This window comes from Arachis stenosperma, chromosome 2, assembly GCF_014773155.1.
Source record: "Arachis stenosperma cultivar V10309 chromosome 2, arast.V10309.gnm1.PFL2, whole genome shotgun sequence".
NCBI lineage: Eukaryota > Viridiplantae > Streptophyta > Magnoliopsida > Fabales > Fabaceae > Arachis > Arachis stenosperma.
The window spans coordinates 74,086,502-74,108,076 of NC_080378.1; the positions used below are offsets into that span (position 1 = coordinate 74,086,502).

The 21,575-nt window shown below is 31.7% G+C and overlaps 4 protein-coding genes across 5 annotated transcripts; 1 reads left to right on the plus strand and 3 right to left on the minus strand.

Annotated features, from left to right (window-relative positions):
• Nucleotides 1–406: 406 nt before the first annotated feature.
• LOC130963011 (uncharacterized) lies at nt 407–2,041 on the minus strand. Its single transcript, XM_057889163.1, has 3 exons — nt 1,384–2,041; nt 1,051–1,220; nt 407–559 (listed from the first exon to the last, which is right to left on the minus strand). The coding sequence occupies exons 1-3, from the start codon at nt 2,039–2,041 to the stop codon at nt 407–409; spliced, it is 981 nt and encodes a 326-aa protein (XP_057745146.1).
• Nucleotides 2,042–2,828: 787 nt separating this feature from the next.
• LOC130963012 (uncharacterized) lies at nt 2,829–4,138 on the minus strand. The gene is made up of 3 exons (XM_057889164.1): nt 4,060–4,138; nt 3,318–3,958; nt 2,829–3,035 (listed from the first exon to the last, which is right to left on the minus strand). Exons 1-3 carry the CDS (start codon nt 4,136–4,138, stop codon nt 2,829–2,831), a joined length of 927 nt encoding a protein of 308 aa, XP_057745147.1.
• A 4,404-nt stretch (nt 4,139–8,542) lies between these two features.
• On the plus strand, nt 8,543–15,049 carry LOC130961721 (BTB/POZ domain and ankyrin repeat-containing protein NOOT2-like). Of its 2 annotated transcripts, XR_009079610.1 has the most exons (4): nt 8,543–9,356; nt 10,804–11,840; nt 14,103–14,247; nt 14,956–15,049. XR_009079610.1 is itself a non-coding variant. In XM_057887709.1 (3 exons), the coding sequence occupies exons 1-2, from the start codon at nt 8,877–8,879 to the stop codon at nt 11,812–11,814; spliced, it is 1,491 nt and encodes a 496-aa protein (XP_057743692.1). In that variant the 5' UTR covers nt 8,543–8,876; the 3' UTR covers nt 11,815–11,840; nt 14,103–14,415. The 2 variants fall into 2 exon arrangements, 1 of the variants encoding a protein (XP_057743692.1); XM_057887709.1 differs by lacking the exon at nt 14,956–15,049 and having other exon boundaries at nt 14,103–14,415.
• Nucleotides 15,050–18,917: 3,868 nt separating this feature from the next.
• LOC130963013 (uncharacterized) lies at nt 18,918–19,948 on the minus strand. Its single transcript, XM_057889166.1, has 2 exons — nt 19,835–19,948; nt 18,918–19,430 (listed from the first exon to the last, which is right to left on the minus strand). The coding sequence occupies exons 1-2, from the start codon at nt 19,946–19,948 to the stop codon at nt 18,918–18,920; spliced, it is 627 nt and encodes a 208-aa protein (XP_057745149.1).
• Between the last annotated feature and the right edge of the window lie 1,627 nt (nt 19,949–21,575).

Genomic DNA, 21,575 nt, shown 5'->3' on the forward strand with positions numbered 1-21,575 from the left:
AATCCCAGGATGTCTACTTTCCAACGCAATTGAGAGCGCGCCAATTGGGCTTCTGTAGCTCCAAAAAATCTACTTTGAGTGCAGGGAGGTCAGAATCTAACAGCATCTGCAGTCCTTTTCAGCCTCTGAATCAGATTTTTGCTCAGGTCCCTCAATTTCAGCCAGAAAATACCTGAAATCATAGAAAAACACACAAACTCATAGTAAAGTCCAGAAAAGTAAATTTTAACTAAAAGCTAATAAAAATATAATAAAAACTAACTAAAACATACTAAAAATATACTAAAAACAATGCCAAAAAGCGTATAAATTATCCGCTCATCAATAACTACCCATTGATAAGAGCCCAGCGCCCCAGAACAACGAAAGGCAGTTTTGGACACATCATCTTCTGATGAAGATTTGGTTATATCCTGAATAACCATTCCATGAAACTTAAGATTTTGTTTCCTGCTGCAGAATCGATCAACATATCTGCTATTGCCATAAAGTATTCATCTTTTGGAGTAACATTATTCAAATCTCGAAAATCAATGCATACTCTTAACTTCCCATTTTTCTTCATTATGGGAACAATATTCAAAACCCACTCCACATATCGTGCAGTTCGAATAAATTTCCCTTCAATCAAGCATTCTATTTCTTCTTTAATCTTTTGGTTGATTTCTGGAGCAAATCATCGTGGAGTTTGCTTCATAGGTCTAGCATTTGGTTTTAATGCTAATCGATATTCCACAAGTGAACGATCGAGACTAGGCATCTCATGATAATCCCAAGCAAAATAATCTTTAAACTCATGTAAAAGATGGAAAAGTTCAATTCGAAAAGGATTAACCAGATCTTTACAGATATAAGTGATTCGAACATTCTAAGGAATCCTGAGATTTCAAAACATTTGTAAGGTTCATCATCTTTTACTGAATGCTTTTCGAAACCCAAAGGTTCTAAATCATAGATGCAATCAAAAGTGAAATAAACAACTTCCTTAGAAATAAGAGATACTTGATCATTTATTAAATTAACATTACTTCGATTTTCAACACAATGCACCTCTGCTACTAAATCAGCAGTTTGGCTTGCAGCATCACTTTCATTACATAAAGAAGGAACATGTAAACTATGACTAATCTCGATCAAAGATATCGAGTTAATACAACTACTATTTGAAGAACTTCTAACCCTACGTGATTCTACTTCATCAGAAGAATCATCTTTATTTTCTATAAGAAGAAAATTACTTAAATAATTATGCAAAGTTACCAGGTAATCGGAAACTTCCTCAACTTGGTCCATAGGGCAATCTTTCAGGAAATCTTTAAGAAGGACAATCCCAGCCAGTTGGAGAGAAATTCAACTCTGGGTAACGCAACTTTATTGACAGACCTTCCGAGGACAAGTAACAACCTTCACAATTATAAGAGTTCAGTGTCCTATCAACATTCAAAGGCTTCAACTTAGTATTATACATTCTGAAATCAACATGCAGTTGTTCGACATAAAGGTTCGAATCTGCCTTAATGACTTCAGGCTTTCCATCCTTTGTCCAAAGAAGAACGCTTTGATGCACAGTAGAAGGTACAGCCCCCACACCGTGGATCCAGTCTCCCCCCAACAAAGCATTATAACTTGATTTTGATGGAACCACCACGAACACAGTGTTTTGTTTGGATGATCCAACATTTACACTCAAAGTGACCAGCCCTTTTGCTGGAGTCGAAGCCCCACTAAAGTCCATTACAGCAATGTTTGTGGGGACCAAATCATTAAGATGCTTTCCAACCTTCATTAACATCCTCTCTGGAAAAAGACTAATTGTCACTCCACCGTCAATCAGGACTTTATCTACTATGATCCCACTCAAAGTGGTGGTTATATGGAGTGGGCGGAGATGAGACATTTGTTTTTCAGTAGGCCGAAGAAAATACCCCGACTCATCTTCAAATCGGATGAAGGAGAAAGCTTCCTCATCCTCTATATCATAATCTTCCTCTGGGTCACCTTCATACTCCCCCAGATACTCGGTTGGAATAATTGAAATCATTCCAACCATATCGTCATCCCTTCTTCGAAGTACTTTTCTTCAAAGTACTCTTCTTCGACATCAACTTCCTTGCCTTTATCTACCCCCGAAGACTGAGCTATTGCTTTGCCTTTTTCCATCTTTGCAGGAGATGGAATTCCCTTCAGGCACATCTCTCCATCAGAAGGAAAGACAATTCGGGAATGAACGGAAGGCGTTGCCCCATTGCTTACATCTGCTTGAGGCTTCTTGTTTTGATTAACATTTCTTCTACCCCTACCCCTGGGGTACCCTCTGGCTCGACCATGATAATAGGGAATTTGATTTCGAGGAGGTCTTCAATGTCCCCACTGTGGATTCCTTCGATATAGAGCATCTCGATTCTGAAACTCTTGGTAGTTCCGAATCCATTGCACACCTATAGCTTGAGATCGACTCAAAGGTGTAACTACATTTTGTTGAGGGGTCTTAGAATTCTGCCCCTCCATACGCCTAACTGGCTGCCTTTGTCAATCATTCTCTTCTCTATGGGCCAACTTCTTCTTCATTATTTCTTTTTCAAAGATTACTGTGGCTTCAGCATCAAAAACAGCATTACACCGTGGACACAGAGACACGTTCCGATCTTTAATCTTTTGTTGAACTAAGAAATCCAACAAACCATCTCTCGCTCGAGGATACACTGACCAAACTTGTGACTCAAAATCATCAAGAGCCACATCAAAGTCATAGGACATGCCAACCATGTTCACACCGAAACATGGTTCAACAAAACTGGCATCAGCATCGAAGGGATCAACATCAACCTTCATCTCCTTTTTCCATCATCGAACTTCAACCGTCCCTCCATTATAGCTTCCTGAATTAAGTCCCTGAAATGAACACAACTATTAGTCGAATGACTAATTGCTTGGTGAAATTTGCAATAAGGTTTCCCTTTTAAATCTTTTACCGAAAGTAAGGTTCTACCCTTAGGCAGAACTAATTGTTTATCTTTAAGCAACACATCGAAAATCTGATCAAATTTTGAAATATCAAAACTATACTTTTTTCTACTTTTAAGCTTTGATTCATTCAACTTTTCATTACTAGGAAGCTTTCTAAGTAAAGAGCAAACGTATGGAGGACCATTTTTAAGTTCGGCCAAATCGACCTCTATTTCGAAATCGAGTTCCTCCTCTGAGGACTCCATGGTCACATAAGCTACTTTTTCTTTTCGAGTAAAAGGTTTACTCTTTGATCTTTGCTCACTCCTATATTTTTCCTTCTCCTTTTTCATGAGTTCGGTCTAACGGACCTTTTCAGCCAGATGGGCTAAATCAGGTATATGCACATTAAGCAACTTTTGGTGCATATAAAATCCTAGCCCCATCGTTGCTATTTTCACCACTTTGCTCTCAGGTAATGAAACATAGCATCTACTTCTAGCGTTCTTGAAACGTATCATATAATCGTCAATGGTTTCACCATCTTCATATTTCAAAGCCACAAGATCAGTAACTGACACATTCATTTTCCCTCGATAGAACTGAGTGTGAAAAGCAGTTTCCAACTGATTCCATGTCGTTATCAAATTTGGTCTAAGATTCGAAAACCAAGTAAATGCATTCTTCGTTAATGAAGAAGGAAAAAACTTTATTTTCGAATTTTCATCATTGGTTAAATTTTCAATCTCAACCAAATATCGAGCGACATGTTCAGTGGTCGATTCTCTGACTTCCCCAGCAAACTTTGTGATTATTTTTGGATTTTTCACTCCTCTTGGCACTTCAGCCATTTGAACAGTTTGAGGGAAAGTAGACACAAAGTGAGGTCGATTCATAAAACCAACATTCTGACCAACTCGATTAAGTGCTTCTTCCACAATTCTGGTAACTTGATAACGTTCACCGCCATGATTAGCACGTAATCTGGCTAGAAATTCATCAGTATTTTGACCTTGGGGAATTACATGATGATTTTCTCGATCAAGAAATTATTTTTATTTTGAAATATATTTTCGAATCCTTCATTATTTTCCCTGGCATTATGCCTTTCACCTTCCTCATAATCCACGATTCGAGCAGTACGTTCGACTTGTCTAACAAGACCATTGAATTTCGATTCGTGATCAGCCATCATAAGATTCAGAATTGTGGTCATTTGTTGAGTCAATAAATTGACTAAGTCATGATGACTTTCCTCTACTTGTTGTCAATATACTGCCATCGAATTAGCAGCATTCGAAGTAGATCCCACATTATAATCATGAGAATACTCGGAATATTATTGTAGATTTTGAGAATTATTCCCTCCATTTACACTCCCAAATCGAACAGGAAGAACAAAACTACCCACCGGTGGGGTATAACCGGGAGGAAGGCCATAAGGAGGCCAACCGGTAGTTATTGGAGGAGGTGGCAAATTACCACGTAGACGAATGTTACGTCCAACATTTCCAGTTTGCATAGTGGTAACCGCTATGCTTTTACTTCCAATTGCACCTTCCGAACGTGAAGTCATGTCCGCTTGTTGCACAATGGTAACCGCTATGCTATCACTGATGGAGGAACCACCATTCACATTTGACACTTCATCCGCCATGTGAATGATTTTTCCACTTCTCAATTGCATACACCGAATGATATAAAAACTTTTTGGCACACTTCAACTTTAAAACTGTCCCACTGGGCATGCCAATTTGTTTTGTCGATTTTTAGCAAATCGATGGTGGTTCGATTCTAATGGTCTGAGAGCGAAACCTACTCCTTTTTTGCAGGTACCAGTTTTCTATAAGTGTATCAAAGTGTCTTCGATTAGACGGGTATCGAGATGAAAGATAAATTAAAATTTGTAAAATAATAAAAAAACTGAAAAATAAGGTTTCTGAAAAGAAACAGTACTGAAATCGGAAAAGTTGCGTTGAAATTTAAATGAAAGTAGTAAAGTGCCTTCGATTGGGTCAAAGGGCTTTAGCATGGAACTTAAAAATGGTGAAATATAAATTGAACATTGAAATTAAAGAATGCTTGAAAGATAAATTTACTTGAAAAGTAAAGTTTACAGAAAGATAAGCTGAAAAGATAAAACATGGAAGGAACCCTACAAAAAAGAAACTCGATCACAAACTCAGGAATTCGCTGGGGATGTGAGTGTGCTTGAGTGTTTTCTGAGTTAAAGTTCCAACCCTTATTTCCTAAAACTTCCTAATATTTATAGCTTTCTTTTTGTAACCGATCATTAATTACACAATGCTGTCTTGCGCACGCACTCCCTGGCAACCGTTCCCACTCTTTTGCCAATGAAACGTTACCCATTAATTCCTCGCGTGGTGAAAGCCCTCAACTTCTCTACTTATGTAACCATTCGATTTATTTATTCCGAGCATCCATTCAATTTCTTCTTCGAATATCCATTCGACTATGCCCACTCGATTTAATGATGTATCCGAAATCGAGCTTGTGTCGAGTAACTCTCAACTTATACGTGCACGTGTACTTTTCAACATTTCGATCTAATTCACTCCGATTAGATATATTTTTTGACCAACATTATAGAAGGTTTTTTTTTTTGGCAAATAAGTCCAAATAAGTTAACTCTAACCCAACAAAATCTACTTATATAACACACACGTAAAATTACATCGTTCCTCCTTCAACGTTTGTATCTGCATTTCTCTTCCTCCTCCTACTACTTTTTCTTTGTGTTCTTCCTCTTTTTTCTTTGTGTTCCTTCTTTTTTATTTTCGCATGTTTCATCCTCTCTGTCATTCTTTTTATTGCTACTGTTGTTGCTGTATTTTTTTCATCCTCTTTTTATTGATTTTGTACTATTATATTTTTTTGTTTAATTTTTTTCTCCCAAGAAGAATTATGAAAAAATGAAATAAGAAGATGAAGAAATAGAAATAGAATAAGATGAGGAGGAGGAAAAGGAAGAGTTTTTTAATTATGCAAATCTTATCAATATATATATATATATATATATATATATATATATATATATACCGAAAATTCTTAACAATACACATAAATATCTTAGTTTTATACCGAAATTTACTACAAATATACAAAAATATTTTCTTTAATGCTGTATTCTTTTTCTTTTTCTTTTTCTTCTTTTTTTTTTAGTTGAATGAATGTAAGTTTATCTTCTTCCAAGTAAATTTGCAGCATTATGTATTTTTTCTTCTTCTTTGTTTGATTTTTTTTTATTCTTGTTAAGAGAGTAAAATAAAAAGAAACTTGAGAAGGTAAAATAAGAACGAAAAAAGATGAATAATAAAAAAAACAAGAAGATGATGATAAAAAATAAGAATAAGAAGCAGTAGAAGATGAGAATGAGAAATAGTAAAAGTTTTGAATTATACAGAACTTATCAGTACAAATACACTGAAAATTATTACTAATACACAAAAATATCTTAGTTTTATACTGAAATTTACTGAAATACACAAAATTATTTTTTTAATGCTGCATTTTTTTCTTGTTTTTCTTATTTCTTTCTTTTTTAGTTGAATGAATGTAGGTTTATCCTCTTCCAAGTAATTTTATAGCAATTATGTGTTGTGTTTCTTCTTGTTCTTTGTTTAATTTTTTTTGTTTTATTCTTGTTAAGTGAGTAAAACAAGACACTTTAAAAGGTCAAGAAGAAAAAAATGAATAAGAAAAAAAAAGAAGATGATGATGATTATGATGAAAAAGAAGAAGAAGAAGAAGCAACAGAAGATGAGGATGAGGAAGAAGAACAGTTTTGAATTATGTCGAACTTATCAGTACAAATAAATTGAAAATTCTTAATAATACACATAAATATCTTAACTTTACACTGAAATTTATTACAAATACACAAAAATATCTTTTTAATGCTGTATTTTTTTTTCTTCTTTTTTTAATTTATTTATTTATTTCTTTTTGTTGAATGAATATAGGTTTTTTTTCTTCGAAGTAATTTGCTCCATTATGTGTTTTTTCTTTTTATTTGGTTTTTTTGTTTTTATTCTTGTTAAAAGAGTTCTATGATATAAATAATATTAATGACGATAACGATAACGATGACACGTGTAAGAAGAAGACGACAATGACTATAACGATGATGATCATAATGATGAAGATGGTGGAGGAGAAGAAAAAAAAAGTCCAATGAGAGGAGGAGAAGGTGGTGGTGGTGGCGATGACGACGATAATGAAAGAGAAAAATAACGAAAAAGAAAGAGAAGAAGAAAAAGACGAAAGAATGATGAAGAAGGAGGAAAAGAAAAAGAACGTGCAACAAAAATGCTAAGTTTTAAACTTGTTTAATTAAATGATTTATATATAAAGATTAATTCTAAAAAAAAGAAAATAAATTTTATTTTTTGTTAATTTTATCGATACTACTAAAGTGAAATTAGGATTATATTTTATATTTATAGAACATAAATTTAAAAGATCGAAATACTAGACTGTGGTGAATCTTAGCATCTTTTTTAAAACCATAGGTGTATTTATAAGTGACTCTAAAACTTGAGTTAATGATAAATTAATAATGTAAGAGATATAAAAATTTAGACATATAACATACTTTTGGTATATACAATAATGATGTTATTACATGACTAAGTTATAATTTAATAATTAAGTTCAATTGATGAGTTGGTCTAATAATTTAAGAATTGATAACCATAAATTTTAATTAAAGAAAAAAGGAAAACAATACAAAAAAAGATTTAATTACACTTAATTATAAAAATAACTTATTTACTTAGTATTTTTAATATATTAAGTCTTTTATTTATAAAATTAAAAAAAACAACTCGATAAATTCGTACTATATATATATATATATATATATATATATATATATGATTCCTCATAGATTTTTAAATTAAGTGTTTTATCAATTCACATGTCCAAAAATAATATTTTTGAAATGACTTAAATTCATGTAAAAGTTAGACCATAATAATAAAGATAATTTTAATCGTTAGACTCTATTATAAAAAATATATATAATATAATATATATTATATAAAATTAATCATTAAAATCACTGAAATACTGATATTTGACCCCCAAAAAAAAATTAAACATTTTCCCATAACAATAAACGACTTACAAATATTTATGAAGTGCCTTTTTCATTAACAAAGATGTTAGCACATTGAGAGTCGTAAAGAAGATAATATGTTAGATGCAAACGGTAAAAAAATTGTTACGAAAAGAAAGGATGGACGAAAGAATTTTCTGCTATTATTTTATGGCAGTCGTTTTCAACCCCTACCACTAAATGTTCTACTCTACTCACTTTTATTTTCGTATTTGTCTACTCCTCTGCATGTATACTATACAGACAGACACAATAAAAAAGAAAAAGAAAAAAAAAATCAAGGAAAGAACTCTTGTTAATTAATTAAATTAATTTGACAAGCCCCTTTTTAAACCCGCAGCCGCCCAGAACAGCCACCCAAATTGCAATCTCTCTCTCTCTCACTCACTCACAGGAAATACCATCAATACATACACTATACACACAAAAAAAAACACTCCTCCAATCACCCCCCAAGAGAATCCCATAAAAACAATTATACCATCATCATCAGCACCACCGTCAACAACATCAGCAACATCTATCATCAATCAAACAAGAAGAATAACAAACAAATTAAGCCATATTCCAGCAAATGTTCCCACACTTTCTTCTTCTTCTTGCACATCAGTACTCCTCCCATTATTTCATTCCTCTCTCTCCATCTCTCCCTTGACGAGGAGTTATTACCCTATCCAAACCCATTAACAGCCCTAAAAGCTGAGAGCGAGTGAGTGGGACAGCAAAAATAAAAGAAAATTAGAGAAACCAAAGCAATAATCCAACAAGAAATTAATTAAGAAAAAAGAAAATGTCTCTTGAAGAGTCTCTAAGATCTCTCTCCCTTGACTACCTCAACCTGCTCATCAACGGCCAAGCCTTCAGCGACGTCACTTTCCAAGTCGAAGGCCGACTCGTCCACGCCCACCGCTGCATCCTCGCAGCACGCAGCCTATTCTTCAGGAAATTCTTTTGCGGCCCGGACCCTCCGTGCGGCCTTGACCCGGTGGGCGCTTCCAGGGGAAGCCCGGGCCCGACCACAACGGGCTCGTCGAGGGCCCCGGCGGGGGTGATCCCGGTGAACTCTGTCGGTTACGAGGTGTTCTTGCTGCTTCTTCAGTTCCTTTACAGCGGCCAGGTGTCCATCGTGCCTCAGAAGCACGAGGCCCGGCCCAATTGCGGTGAGAGGGGTTGCTGGCACACGCATTGCACCTCAGCCGTTGATCTCGCCCTCGACACTCTCGCTGCCGCTAGATACTTTGGCGTTGAACAGCTTGCATTGCTCACTCAGGTCTCTCTCCTGTCTGTTTCCGAACATCCATTTTTCTCTCCTCTTTTTTTTTTTTTTTTTTTATATTTATTGTTATTGGAATGGGAACAAAAAGGGACGGAGGCGGGGAAACTTGGTTTTGTTAGTTGTTGGAGTCGTTTATTTACCAATTGTTTTCTCTTTCTCTCTCTGTCTATCTGCCTCAGTGTCTCTCTGATTTACGTGACCAGTCGTATGTTTTTCTGGGTCTTGGGAATTTAGACTGTTGCTTGCTGCAAGAATAGGAAGGTCTGGTTTTTGGGAAGTGGGAATAATGGGTGCTTTCTTTTCCCTTCCTTTTCATTCTATTTTATTCTGATTGATTATATTTTCTCTGGAAAAAAAAAATCTTTGGGTTATGATGGGTGATTGATGGAGGTAGTGAACTTGGATTTGGATTCTGGATTTTGCAGCCGTTGGTTTTATGATCCCTCTAATCAATTCTGCTGTAGTTTTCTCCTTCATCTCAATCCCTCCGATTTAAGTAATGATCTTTGAAGCTTCTTATTTTGTTTAAACTTGTCTTCGGCCTTCTCTTATAATATAATTATGTTTGTGTTGGTCAATGTTAGTTTGACGTCCGTTGATTTCATGCGCCATATTTTGGAGACCAAAACATGAAAAAGGAAACAAAGAAAAGAAAGTTTTACTCGAATTGGTGTTTATGTTTCTCAACCCGTTACTACCCATTACGATGCACTCTAAAGTTTTTCCAAATTTAGATGCATGATGATAAACATTGGATCCAGTCTTGTCTTCCACACACCAAACAGTGAAGCACCCACGAGATCTTTCCCAAACGCACTCACTTTCCTCATTTAGGTTCTTAGCATAAACCACATCAAAAGAAAGGTTCTGCCTCTTGAACGTAATTCCGGCAAACACATCTATCAAACATCCCATCTCATACTCTCCCCTTCCCTTTATTTTCCATTTTTTTTGTTAAACCAAATTATTCCATACATAGAATGCATTATTTTCTTTCTTATAAAACATATAAAACAAACGAAAAATATTACACGTATTCTATTTCTATTAGTCTTGATCTCTTATATACTCTTTTCATTTTTGTATTAAAAATATAATAAAATTAAAAATAAAAAAAATATAAATACCCTTTCAAATAATGCAAATTAGTCCTCTTACCTGGTCAAAAAATTTTTATAAATATTTTAAATCTATATATACAGTGATAGTAAGAGTAAATAATATATTTTAACTAGTTGGATGTATAATAAAAATTAGTTACTAAATTAGTTGACAGTATAAAATATATATTAAAAATAAATTAAACAACAAACGTATTTATACATGATGATTAATTTAGTAATTGATATTTTTGTATACATTTTTTAATATTTTTATGTAGCCTTGTGATCATTCTATGGCTGTAAATACCTATTATTAACAATGCTAGCTTTATTTGCAGAAACAACTAGCAAGCATGGTAGAGAAAGCGTCAATTGAAGATGTGATGAAGGTACTGTTGGCATCAAGAAAGCAAGAAATGCAGCAGTTATGGACAACGTGCTCCCACCTAGTGGCCAAGTCAGGCCTCCCACCTGAAGTCCTTGCCAAGCACCTCCCAATCGACCTCGTTGCCAAGATCGAAGAGCTCCGCCTCAAATCCTCCCTCTCTCGCCGCTCCCTCATCCCATCTCCGTACCACCACCCTCACCACCACCACCACCATGACCTCACGGTTGTCGGGGACATCGAGGACCAAAAGATTCGCCGGATGCGACGGGCCCTCGATTCCTCTGACGTAGAGCTCGTAAAGCTCATGGTGATGGGCGAGGGTCTCAACCTGGACGAGGCTCTTGCCCTTCACTATGCAGTGGAGAATTGCTCCAGGGAGGTCGTCAAGGCCCTTCTAGAGCTCGGCGCTGCGGACGTCAACTTCCCGGCTGGACCAGCAGGGAAGACGCCGCTCCACGTAGCTGCTGAAATGGTGTCCCCCGACATGGTGGCCGTTCTACTCGACCACCACGCCGATCCTAACGTGCGTACTGTGGACGGCGTCACCCCTCTGGATATCCTAAGAACCCTAACCTCCGATTTCCTCTTCAAAGGTGCGGTTCCTGGTCTAACACACATTGAACCCAACAAGCTAAGGCTGTGTTTGGAGCTCGTTCAATCAGCGGCACTCGTTCTTTCGCGAGAAGAAGGGAATGCAAACCCTCCTTCTTCGGCAACAGCAATATATCCTCCTCCATTGAGCACCGATCATCAGGACCATAGTGGGAACTTGGATTCGAGACTGGTGTACCTTAACCTTGGTGCTTCCGGTTCCGGACAAATGGGTAGTGGTGGTGGTGACGAAGATAGTAGCAGCCACAGTAGCCATAGCCAGAGAGAAGCCATGAACCGTCATGGGTCGCAAGGTGGTGGATGTGACCCAACAATGTACCACCATCATCACTCTCATCATGACTACTAAATCTTCCTGCTACCTATAACAAAGAGGTATACTATTCTGCTATAGCTAGCTTCTTAGCTGGCTCGAAATTTCTGAAAAATTTCTGACATGTTATGGTTAATTAATTTAGGTTGGTTATTAAAATTTGACAAGGACTATAGAGTACCTAAGGGTCGCATTATTTACTCTGTTTCCGTACTATCTTGGATATCTAATGTTTTATTTTTGTTAAAAAAACATTTCTTTTTATAAAATTACCAAAGAGTTCGAGTATGATGGTAACGAAAATAAAATTCTATATTTAACTACTTATATATATATATATATATATATATATATATATATATAACACTAAATTTTAAAATAAGAATACGTACTTTTATATATTTTAATATTGTACATTATATTAATTTAAATTTAAGTTTATTCTAGATAGTCGAGATATTTTAATTATAAATTTTATTCTGGTAAATCATTTATTATTTATTATAATTATTTGTTTCAAAATTTGTCTATAATTATTTTACACCATAATAATTAAAAATATGGCTTACTTTTCAATATATAATATTATTTTTACATATGGTGGTGTAGAAGGTGAATTGCACAAAAATTCGTGATTTACTGAGTTATGGTGAACTAACAATTCATCGGGAGCCAAATTATTTTGCATAATTTGTTTCAGTGTTTTACAATCCGTTCCAACGAATTCCTTTTAAAAATATTTTTAAAAATATAAGAATACAATTCATCTCTAAAAAATTTCTTTTAAATTCTTTTAAAAAGTATAATTTGTCCTCGGCATATTGCTTTTTTATTTTCTTAAAAAAAACATACAATTTACATCTAAGAATTGCTTTAGAAAAATTATTCAATTCTTTTCCGAAGTCAAAAATAAAAAAAAAAAACAAAAAATTACAATTCACTCTAGAGTTTTGTTAGTTTTGAATTTGCCCTCGTATTTTCAAAAACACAAATAAATGGCAATGTTTGGAATTTATTTAATTTTATATAATATAACATTTTTTTTGTGTCATTCATTTATTATGATATCCTTGTATTTTAATATATATTTTATCTACAAATTTATTTTTTGATATTTTTTATATAAACTATTAGATCTGTCATCTAATAACCTTAATGGACTATAATTAGTGGATCATTAATGTGTGTGTCTAGCGTTATACTTCATAGATATCTTGTTAGAACAATGTTAGGGACCAACAATATTTATAATTAGTAGCCATCAATAATGATTTGATGGTGTGAGATTGGTGTGAGATTTCATCAAATGGTTTACCTTTTTCTGCTGGTTACATGCGGGCCAAAATACAATAAAATTGCTGGCCCCCTATACTTTTCCATCTTGTTAATATATGCTCTAAATACATATTTTAAAAATATTATAAAAAATATTTGATTAAACTTTTTTAAATTAAATAAAATTTTAAAATATTATTTTGAATAAATTGAAATTTAAATATTTATATTATTATACTTTTATACGTGTCTTACTACATGAAAACAAAAAGAGATAGATATTAGAAATTTTATTTAACAAATTCAAAATATGCATCTATTTGATTTTTAATATAGCTATAAAAAAATTATTATTTAGAGAAAATGTTTAAATTAGTCATTGAAAAAATATTCATTCTCCAAATTAGTTTTTAAAAGAAATATTTTAAGTTAGACATTTTAGTGCTTCTGTGACTTTCATTACTAAAGATCAAAATTTATTGATGTAACACGTTAAATAACATTACAACACACATCTAATAGTCCTAATTAATGACTAACATGATAATTTATAAAATTATATCAAATCAATCTCAAATCGAAGAATTTCAATGTCTCAAGTTTTTTCTTCAATTAAGTTTTGATTTCATCTAATTTTATAAACTTATTATACTAATAATCAATTAAGATTCTTGTGTGTGTTGTAGTATCACTTAACGTGCAACATTAATAAATTTTGGCGCCATCAACAAAAAAATGATAGAAGAACTAACATAATTAATTAAAATCTTTTGAAAATAAATTTAATTAAAAAATTTTTAGAGATTAATTTAAAAAATGAATGATCTTTTATAAATAAATTTGATCATTTACTCTTATTATTTAATCATTTATTTTTTTATTTTATATTGAGAAAAGGACATTGACCATGATACTATTGGAGTGATGAATGGAGCTGAAATTTGTTTTCTTTTTGTCAGTTTAAATAGTAGTGTTCACTAAGTCCTCTCTCATCACTCATCAGTTACTAATTTTTTTTTTTCTTTTCTCTGTGGTGTTTTCTTTTGTAGGCCTTTCAATTGGTCACCATTCGAAGTGTGGTTTCATAGGAGAACGGATGATGGATGAGGATATGCGACAAGGAGAATCTAATCAGTTTAATTTTTATCTTTTCGACTGTATAACCAGCAGAGGGGGTGCCTGGAAGAGACCCAGGTCAATCTTTTCAATCTTGCTTCACCTGTCATCTTTTTTTTTTTTTTTTCTATGATGATTATTATTACTGATGATATGTTTAGCTAATGTCACGGCCAATTTAATTAATGTGATGATAATTATTTTGGCTCCTTTTTGTAATTTCAATTCTTGTCCAATCACCTTACATATACACCACTACTTTAATTAGTTTCTTAAGTTAAAATTAGTTTAATCTTGTAACTACCATTTTATGGTGTCCTTTTGAGTCAGACTTGTTTAATTTGAATATGTCAATTTAATTAACTTATATATATGATTATATCAAGACATAGATAAAAATTTACATACATGCGATTATCTTAATATAAAGCTGATATATAAAAATGGTTAAATAATTTTATAAATAATTTTTAATTATTAATTTTACATAAAAATAATTAGATGTAAATTTTTGTATGCTGGATGATTTGTTTTTGTTAACGCTATATAATTTTCTTTATTGATCTGAGTAGCCATACGTGTATGTAGGCCATTGATGGTAGGATCCATCGGCCAGGCTTTTCTGTTTTCTTAATTAAAAATGTGGTTAAGGACAAATTGATTAGTTGTCTTGCTTGAATGCAACAATGAGTGTGACCACGCACACATACATGTCAAGTTAAATAAAATTGGCACTACATATATTCTCTCCCTTGTAATTCTCTCTTTGTCCCTTGCCTTTTTTAGGTCTCTTCAGAGAAGGGAAAAACAATCTTTACAGCTAAATCACTATTACATCTCTATATTAGCAATAATTTCTTTACTTATTGTTATTTATTTTGTCTACATTCATAATTATTAGAGATGTGGGTTTGGAAATATTCTTGGGATTTATTTATTTATAATTTATGTATGTGTCCAGAATCTTCTAATAAATAATGTCTAAATATATTATTGTAATATTGTCTCAACCCTAATAGTTAGTAATTATGTACTGATATTCTCAAAAATATTTAAGAGATAATATAAATCAGTCTAAACTCTAAAATTAATTTAAAATTATTTTATTTAATATTCATTAATTATTTCTATAATAAATAGATAATATTAGGAATAATAAGTATGATATTCTTTTTTACAATATCTTGTGCCAAGTTTTATGTCTCTAGAGTTAATGTTATTATATTTCTTAAGAACCATATGTGTGTGTTCTTATTTACAATTATTGATGCATCTTCTAGATAAACTTTATATATTTCTTTCAGTGTATATATACCAATTGCTACTCTTGAGAAATAGTTTCCTAACACGAACTTCCACTTCTATTATTACTGATCCAGTTATAGAAATATGTATGGAACGGATTTTGCATCTTCTCAAATGAGTTTTATTGAATTTAGGGTAGCTATATTTTCTTTGTTTATCACTTTACATGTTTTCTTATTTTAGGATTTGTACTTCAATTTCGTGATAATTTTATGTGTGTTTCAGATAGAGTTTAAGGGAGTTCGATTTTTCAAGTAGCATTATTAAGCCATATTGGTCGGTCCTATGGCTAAAATTACATTAATCTGCTGTATAAATTTTGAAAATAAAATAATACCATATTTGTTACTTTAAAAAAATGGTTTGGATTCAATATACATATCTATTAATTAATTTCCTCATGTTAATACTGTAGCATGCTTGTTATGTATATTCTGCATTAATTTACGCTCTACATAATGATGATAACATAGTAATTAATGAAATAATTTATACTACGTAAATTAGATGTTAAGTAATTAGGTTATTTCCAGAAATAATTTTATAATAAACTCTTGAATATGAGTTTCTTAACTAGGATTAATGATTAAAGTAAAGGTTTAGCTAACATGTGTCTTGAAAGCATAAGTTAACGATCGATATTAATTAAAAAAATTATATAAAAAATATAAAATTTTAATTTTATATATTTATTAAAATAAAAATTTAAAATTTTTTATTAATAGTAACTTTAACTTCTGTATTTTAGGCACATGTTAGTTAAACCATTAAAGTAACATGTATTGTGTATTGAAGATGGTATAATATGTTAGTGTTCCACATGTCAGGATCTTTGTTCCCACTCACTGCATGTATAAAGTAGTGACATTTCTGATGTAATGCTCTAAGTTACTTTTTAGCCATCGAATTAAATGCTTAGAATTCATGTACTTATACTTATTCCATGACAATTTAATGTTTATATATGAACATTGTCTGCTTAGCTTGATAATTTGTAGGACATATACATGCATGGACACTAACTAGGGTTAAATACCTGATTTTAGACAAATGGTTGCAGTACATAGCATTTCTATATGCCTTTTTGTGCCAACACATAGTGCATATGCTCCTTTCCCTTAATCTAATGATACTACATATATTTATAAAAAAAAATGTTATTTGTATATAAATATATGTGGTGTTTAATTCATTTTTAATATATATTTTATACAAATAATTGATTTTATATGCCGATTTGTGTCAAAGGATTTTGCTTTACATTATTCAGCTCCCAGAAGCTCATATTCGAAATGCTTAGCAAAATTAAGACGTGCGTATATATATCTCCTTCCATTGTAGTGGGGGATATAAATGGGAGTACTCATCACCAACCTTTTGGATAGTGATGATAATGGAAGTCATGAATTAATGGTCTAGAAAGATTCAAATAGTAGTTCCTCCTTCCAATATGCCTGTCTTTTTCACTCTCTTTTGTTGTATATATAGTGTTCATACAATTTGCGCATTGTGTCTGTTCCGATCCTTTGTTCTTGTATACATACTTGATTGGAAACTTGACTCTCATTCCATCATGAGAGGGACTTCATATACATATTTGATCTTCTTATTCACTAAAGATATGATTCTTTTAACGACTCATTAAGTGTATATATATCAATTGTAGATTATATATAAAACTAACTTATCATAAGATTACAAATATATATTAGGTCAAATGTCGCATGCATTTTTGAAAGAAAAATATTGGAGGGTGATATTTTTTATCATCAATATTATTTAACACTTACCTGACTATTTTTATCGTTACAAGAAAAGAGAATTATTTTAACATTTTATTTTTTAACACTATAATTAAATATCAAAATTAATATATATTTTTGACAAATATCACAAATGTCAAATTCTCTATCTTTTTTTGATGAATAATTTAACCGTAAAAAATTACTTCTCAATTTTGATATTTATTTATTTTCAATTTATTCTACTATTTCTCTTCTTTTTTGGACTCTGTCAATTTTGACATCACACTGCACTCAGTTTGGATCATACTACTCATTCTTTATCTTCAAAATCTCAATTTATTCTTCAGTTTCAAGATCTCATCTCATTCTTTGTTAAAAATTTTTGTTGAGAATATTTTATGATCAATAAGTATTACAATAGTATTTTTGACGGTTAACAAGTATTACAGAAAATATATTCTCAAATTTTTTTAACAAATTATTTTTGACAGCCAATATTTATCAAAATAAGATTTAAACTTTTTTCACAATTACTTATATGTTAAAAATATTATTTTTGACAAAACTTTTATTAACATATTTTCATAGTTAAAATAGTGTCAAAATTTGTTTTTTTTTAAATTTTAATTCTTTTTTTACACATATAACCCTCAAAAATAATCTATATTATTATAGTGTATCTATTAAGATTTATGGTTTAAAGTGTATTATTTAAAATTTAGTAATTAGAGTTTACAGTAATAATTTAATCAATTATTGTCTAAAAATAATAAATTTTGTTAATTATGTAGCAATACTTTTTTGAAACATAGGAGAGTTAATGTTATGTTACAACTTATGTTTTACGCATCATTGCAATTTATAAATAAAAGTGTGATATGTAATATTATAGTACTAAATTTTAATATACACTACTAGAAAAATTACTTTAATTTGACCGTTGTTTATTTTGATTTTAGTGATAATTAAAATAATTATTAATAATATATTTACTGACAATTAGACATTAATCGTCTTATATTTTATCGTTAAAAGGTTTTAATTGATAAAGACTATTTTAATGAGAGCAAAAATTATATAATTGTTGTTATAACATATAGTAATAAAAACAAATAAATATATAACTATCAAAAAAATATAAATTAAATAAGATATATAATAGCTATTATGTTATTGTTATTAAAAATAATTTTTAGTGTAGTGTATAAAACGGAGTATATAACTTATGTATTTTTTTAAAAAAATTATTATAAAATATAAAATTATTTATGTATTTTTATTTATTAGTTTAAGTTTTTATAATAATCTAGCGATTCTATGACTTTTATTTATAGATATTAATTTGTTTTTGTTTCCTTTGTTTTTTTATTTGTAGCGTGGTATCACTTATAAATATCATCACAACAAGACAACTGAGATAGTTAACATTTGACAATTCTGATCTTAATAAATATTTTAATTCAAAAAAGAGCTAAAATTATTTAATGACTAACAGTTTATAACGTATAAGCAACACCAATAATACAAGATTTTTAGAGTTTAAACAATTTCTTTTGGTAGAAAAATTTTTTTTTTGAAAGCAAACAGCTCAACACAATAGTAGTGGAGCATCGAAATCGTTCAAACTAAAAACAAACAAATAAAACAAAAATACAAACAAATACGAAAGCCGTCCCTGTGTCATTTCCGGCATAGCCATCAACAACTAAAGGGATCTCCACCGCTCCACTCGCTAGCGCTAATCGAAGACATGTTGATAATTTCTTCAACCCCTTTGCTTGTGTGCTGAAAGATTCGCCTATTCCTTTCCAACCAGAGGTTCCAGATTATTGCGCAGAAGGAGCGTAACCGGTGGTTACGCTCTTCCACCCTCCTCGGTTCTTCTGTCCAACTAAGAAAGTGCTCTTTCATCGTTCCCGGAAACGACCATCGTCGCCCAAATGCTGAGATCCAAGCACTCCACACCTGCCAAGCAAACCCACATCCTAGAAACAAGTGGTGCATATCTTCCACGTCGTTGTTACAAATAACACAAGAAACGTCGTCGTCGCTAATAATTTCAAACCGGCTCAATCTGTCATTTGTATTCACTCTTCCTATCAGAACAAACCAGACAAATAGCTCCACTCTAGGCGGAACCAACCCCTTCCAAAGAGTCCTGGTGAAGCTGTAGCTAGTTACCTCCTCTGGGATCAGTTCCTCCTGCATCACCTGCACAAATGAGTTAGTTGTAAAAATACCTCGCCTATCATATTTCCACACCACTCTGTCCTCTCTGTTGTGAACAAGTCTCACAGCTCTTAAACTCTCATGCATGGCACTCAGGAGTTCCAACTCCCATTGGAAGAAAATAATTAAAAGAATTGAAAACATCCATTCCGGAAAAAAAAAAAAATTACCGAAGGAGTAGACATCGAGTGAATAATAATATGATTTTAACCCCGTCTTCCATGGGCATTTTCCATACCTTTGGTTTAGTATATACCTCTTGCCCTTTGTTGGTCACCCAAAGTAGTAACACAAGTTGAAAGCATATAATCCAAATCAATCAAAATCAAAATCTCTTCTTATATATCCCACTTTTTGTTTTCTTTTTTTCTTTTTTTATTTTTAACATTTGCATCACCAATCTTCTCCTTTCCTTCTAACAAAGCAAAACATGTGGTTTTCCGGCTTCCACATCTATCCCTTTCAATAACTCTCCGCAAAATCTGGTTTGCAAATTCCATTGGCCTAATCAGTGCTGACGTGTAAATGCAAGTGTATGACTTAGCTTGTGCATAATTGCTTGCTATTGGTAAACTATATTATCAATTTATCATGTTATTGTTAGTGTATATACCAAATTAATTGGTGGTGTCAATTACCTTTTTATCCTCCTTGCTCTTTTTCTTCATTGTTAGACATATCTTGAAAGTTCATATATCTATCTATTATTATATAATAAATAATTAGTACATATTTTTTTCTTGACAAGTGTACAACTTTTTTATTTGACAAGTGTATAGCTTATTTAGTTGCCAAATGGTAAGATATAACAAGTAATAGAGTAAGATATTTAGGTAAAAAAGACTTTACAAATCAAATAAATACAAACTATTCAAATTATTCAAAAAATGTTACATTAACTTTTTTTGAATATCATTTAAATAGCCTATTCTATGTCTTGAGAAGTAAGCATTTTATAAAAGATATATCTTTATCATTTTTTTCTCCATCAACTTCACGCAGAACCTCTAAAAAAAATAAAAAAAAATTTAATTTAGTAACTAATGTCAATCCAAAAAAATTTTAATGGTATTTCAAAGTGTATGTTATTAAGATATGGAAGATTCTAAGAAAATACAATAAAAAAAAAGATTGAATCGATTGAAATAATTCTTTAAAATACAAAGATATCATTCTCACAATAAAATATGTTCTTTTTATTTATTATTGATTTTTTTTATAGTGATGTGATATATAAAACAGTCAAAATACATTATATATTTCCAAATCTGTTTGTAATATTAAAACAGAATGGTAGAATCTATTGCACTATTCCCAAGGGGTTAGTAAAAAAATGATGTGGTGCCATTCTCGAGTTTCAAATGTACACAATGAATAATTTCGGTGTGTTCGACAACAAGTATAAGGAGAAGAGTGATGTGAGTAGGATGGTGTTGTGATGTGAAATTTAAAGTCCATAAACTAACCAGTGGCAAGTGCACCGGGTCGTACCAAGTAGTACCTTAGGTGAATGAGAGTCGATCCCACAAGGATTGATGGATCAAGCAACAATGATTGAGTGATTAACTTAGTCAGACAAGTAGAAAATAGTATTTTAGTGTTGTAAAGCATTAAACAGAAAATTCAGAAAATTAAAGGCAAACAAGAATTTGATGTGAAGAATGTATGAGAAATCAGTTAAGGTTACAGAGTTGTTTATCTTTCGGATTTTTATTTCTTACCAACTATATTAATCATGCAAGATTCAAGTCATGGCAAACTATAAGTGACTAAATCCTACTTCCTTAGTAATTTAGCCTCCTCTAATCTAATTAACTGCCAATTTCTTGGTTACTTAATTTCAATTAGAGGGTGAGGTTCAATTCTAGTTTATTAGCCACAAAAATCCTAATTATCCAAATATAAAAGGATTATATGTCACGTATCCCGTTAAGTCCAGATAAATTAGTGATTTAGGAGAAATTATTTTCAAGCTGTTGTTCAAGTAAATTGCTTTTCTCAGATTTACAAGAACTCAATTAGAATAGGGGTTATTCTTCCGATCTACCCAAATCCTTAAGATGAAGAACGAAAGCAAATTCTTAAAATTGAAATCAATACATTAATTAAAATAGAAGAGTAACAATA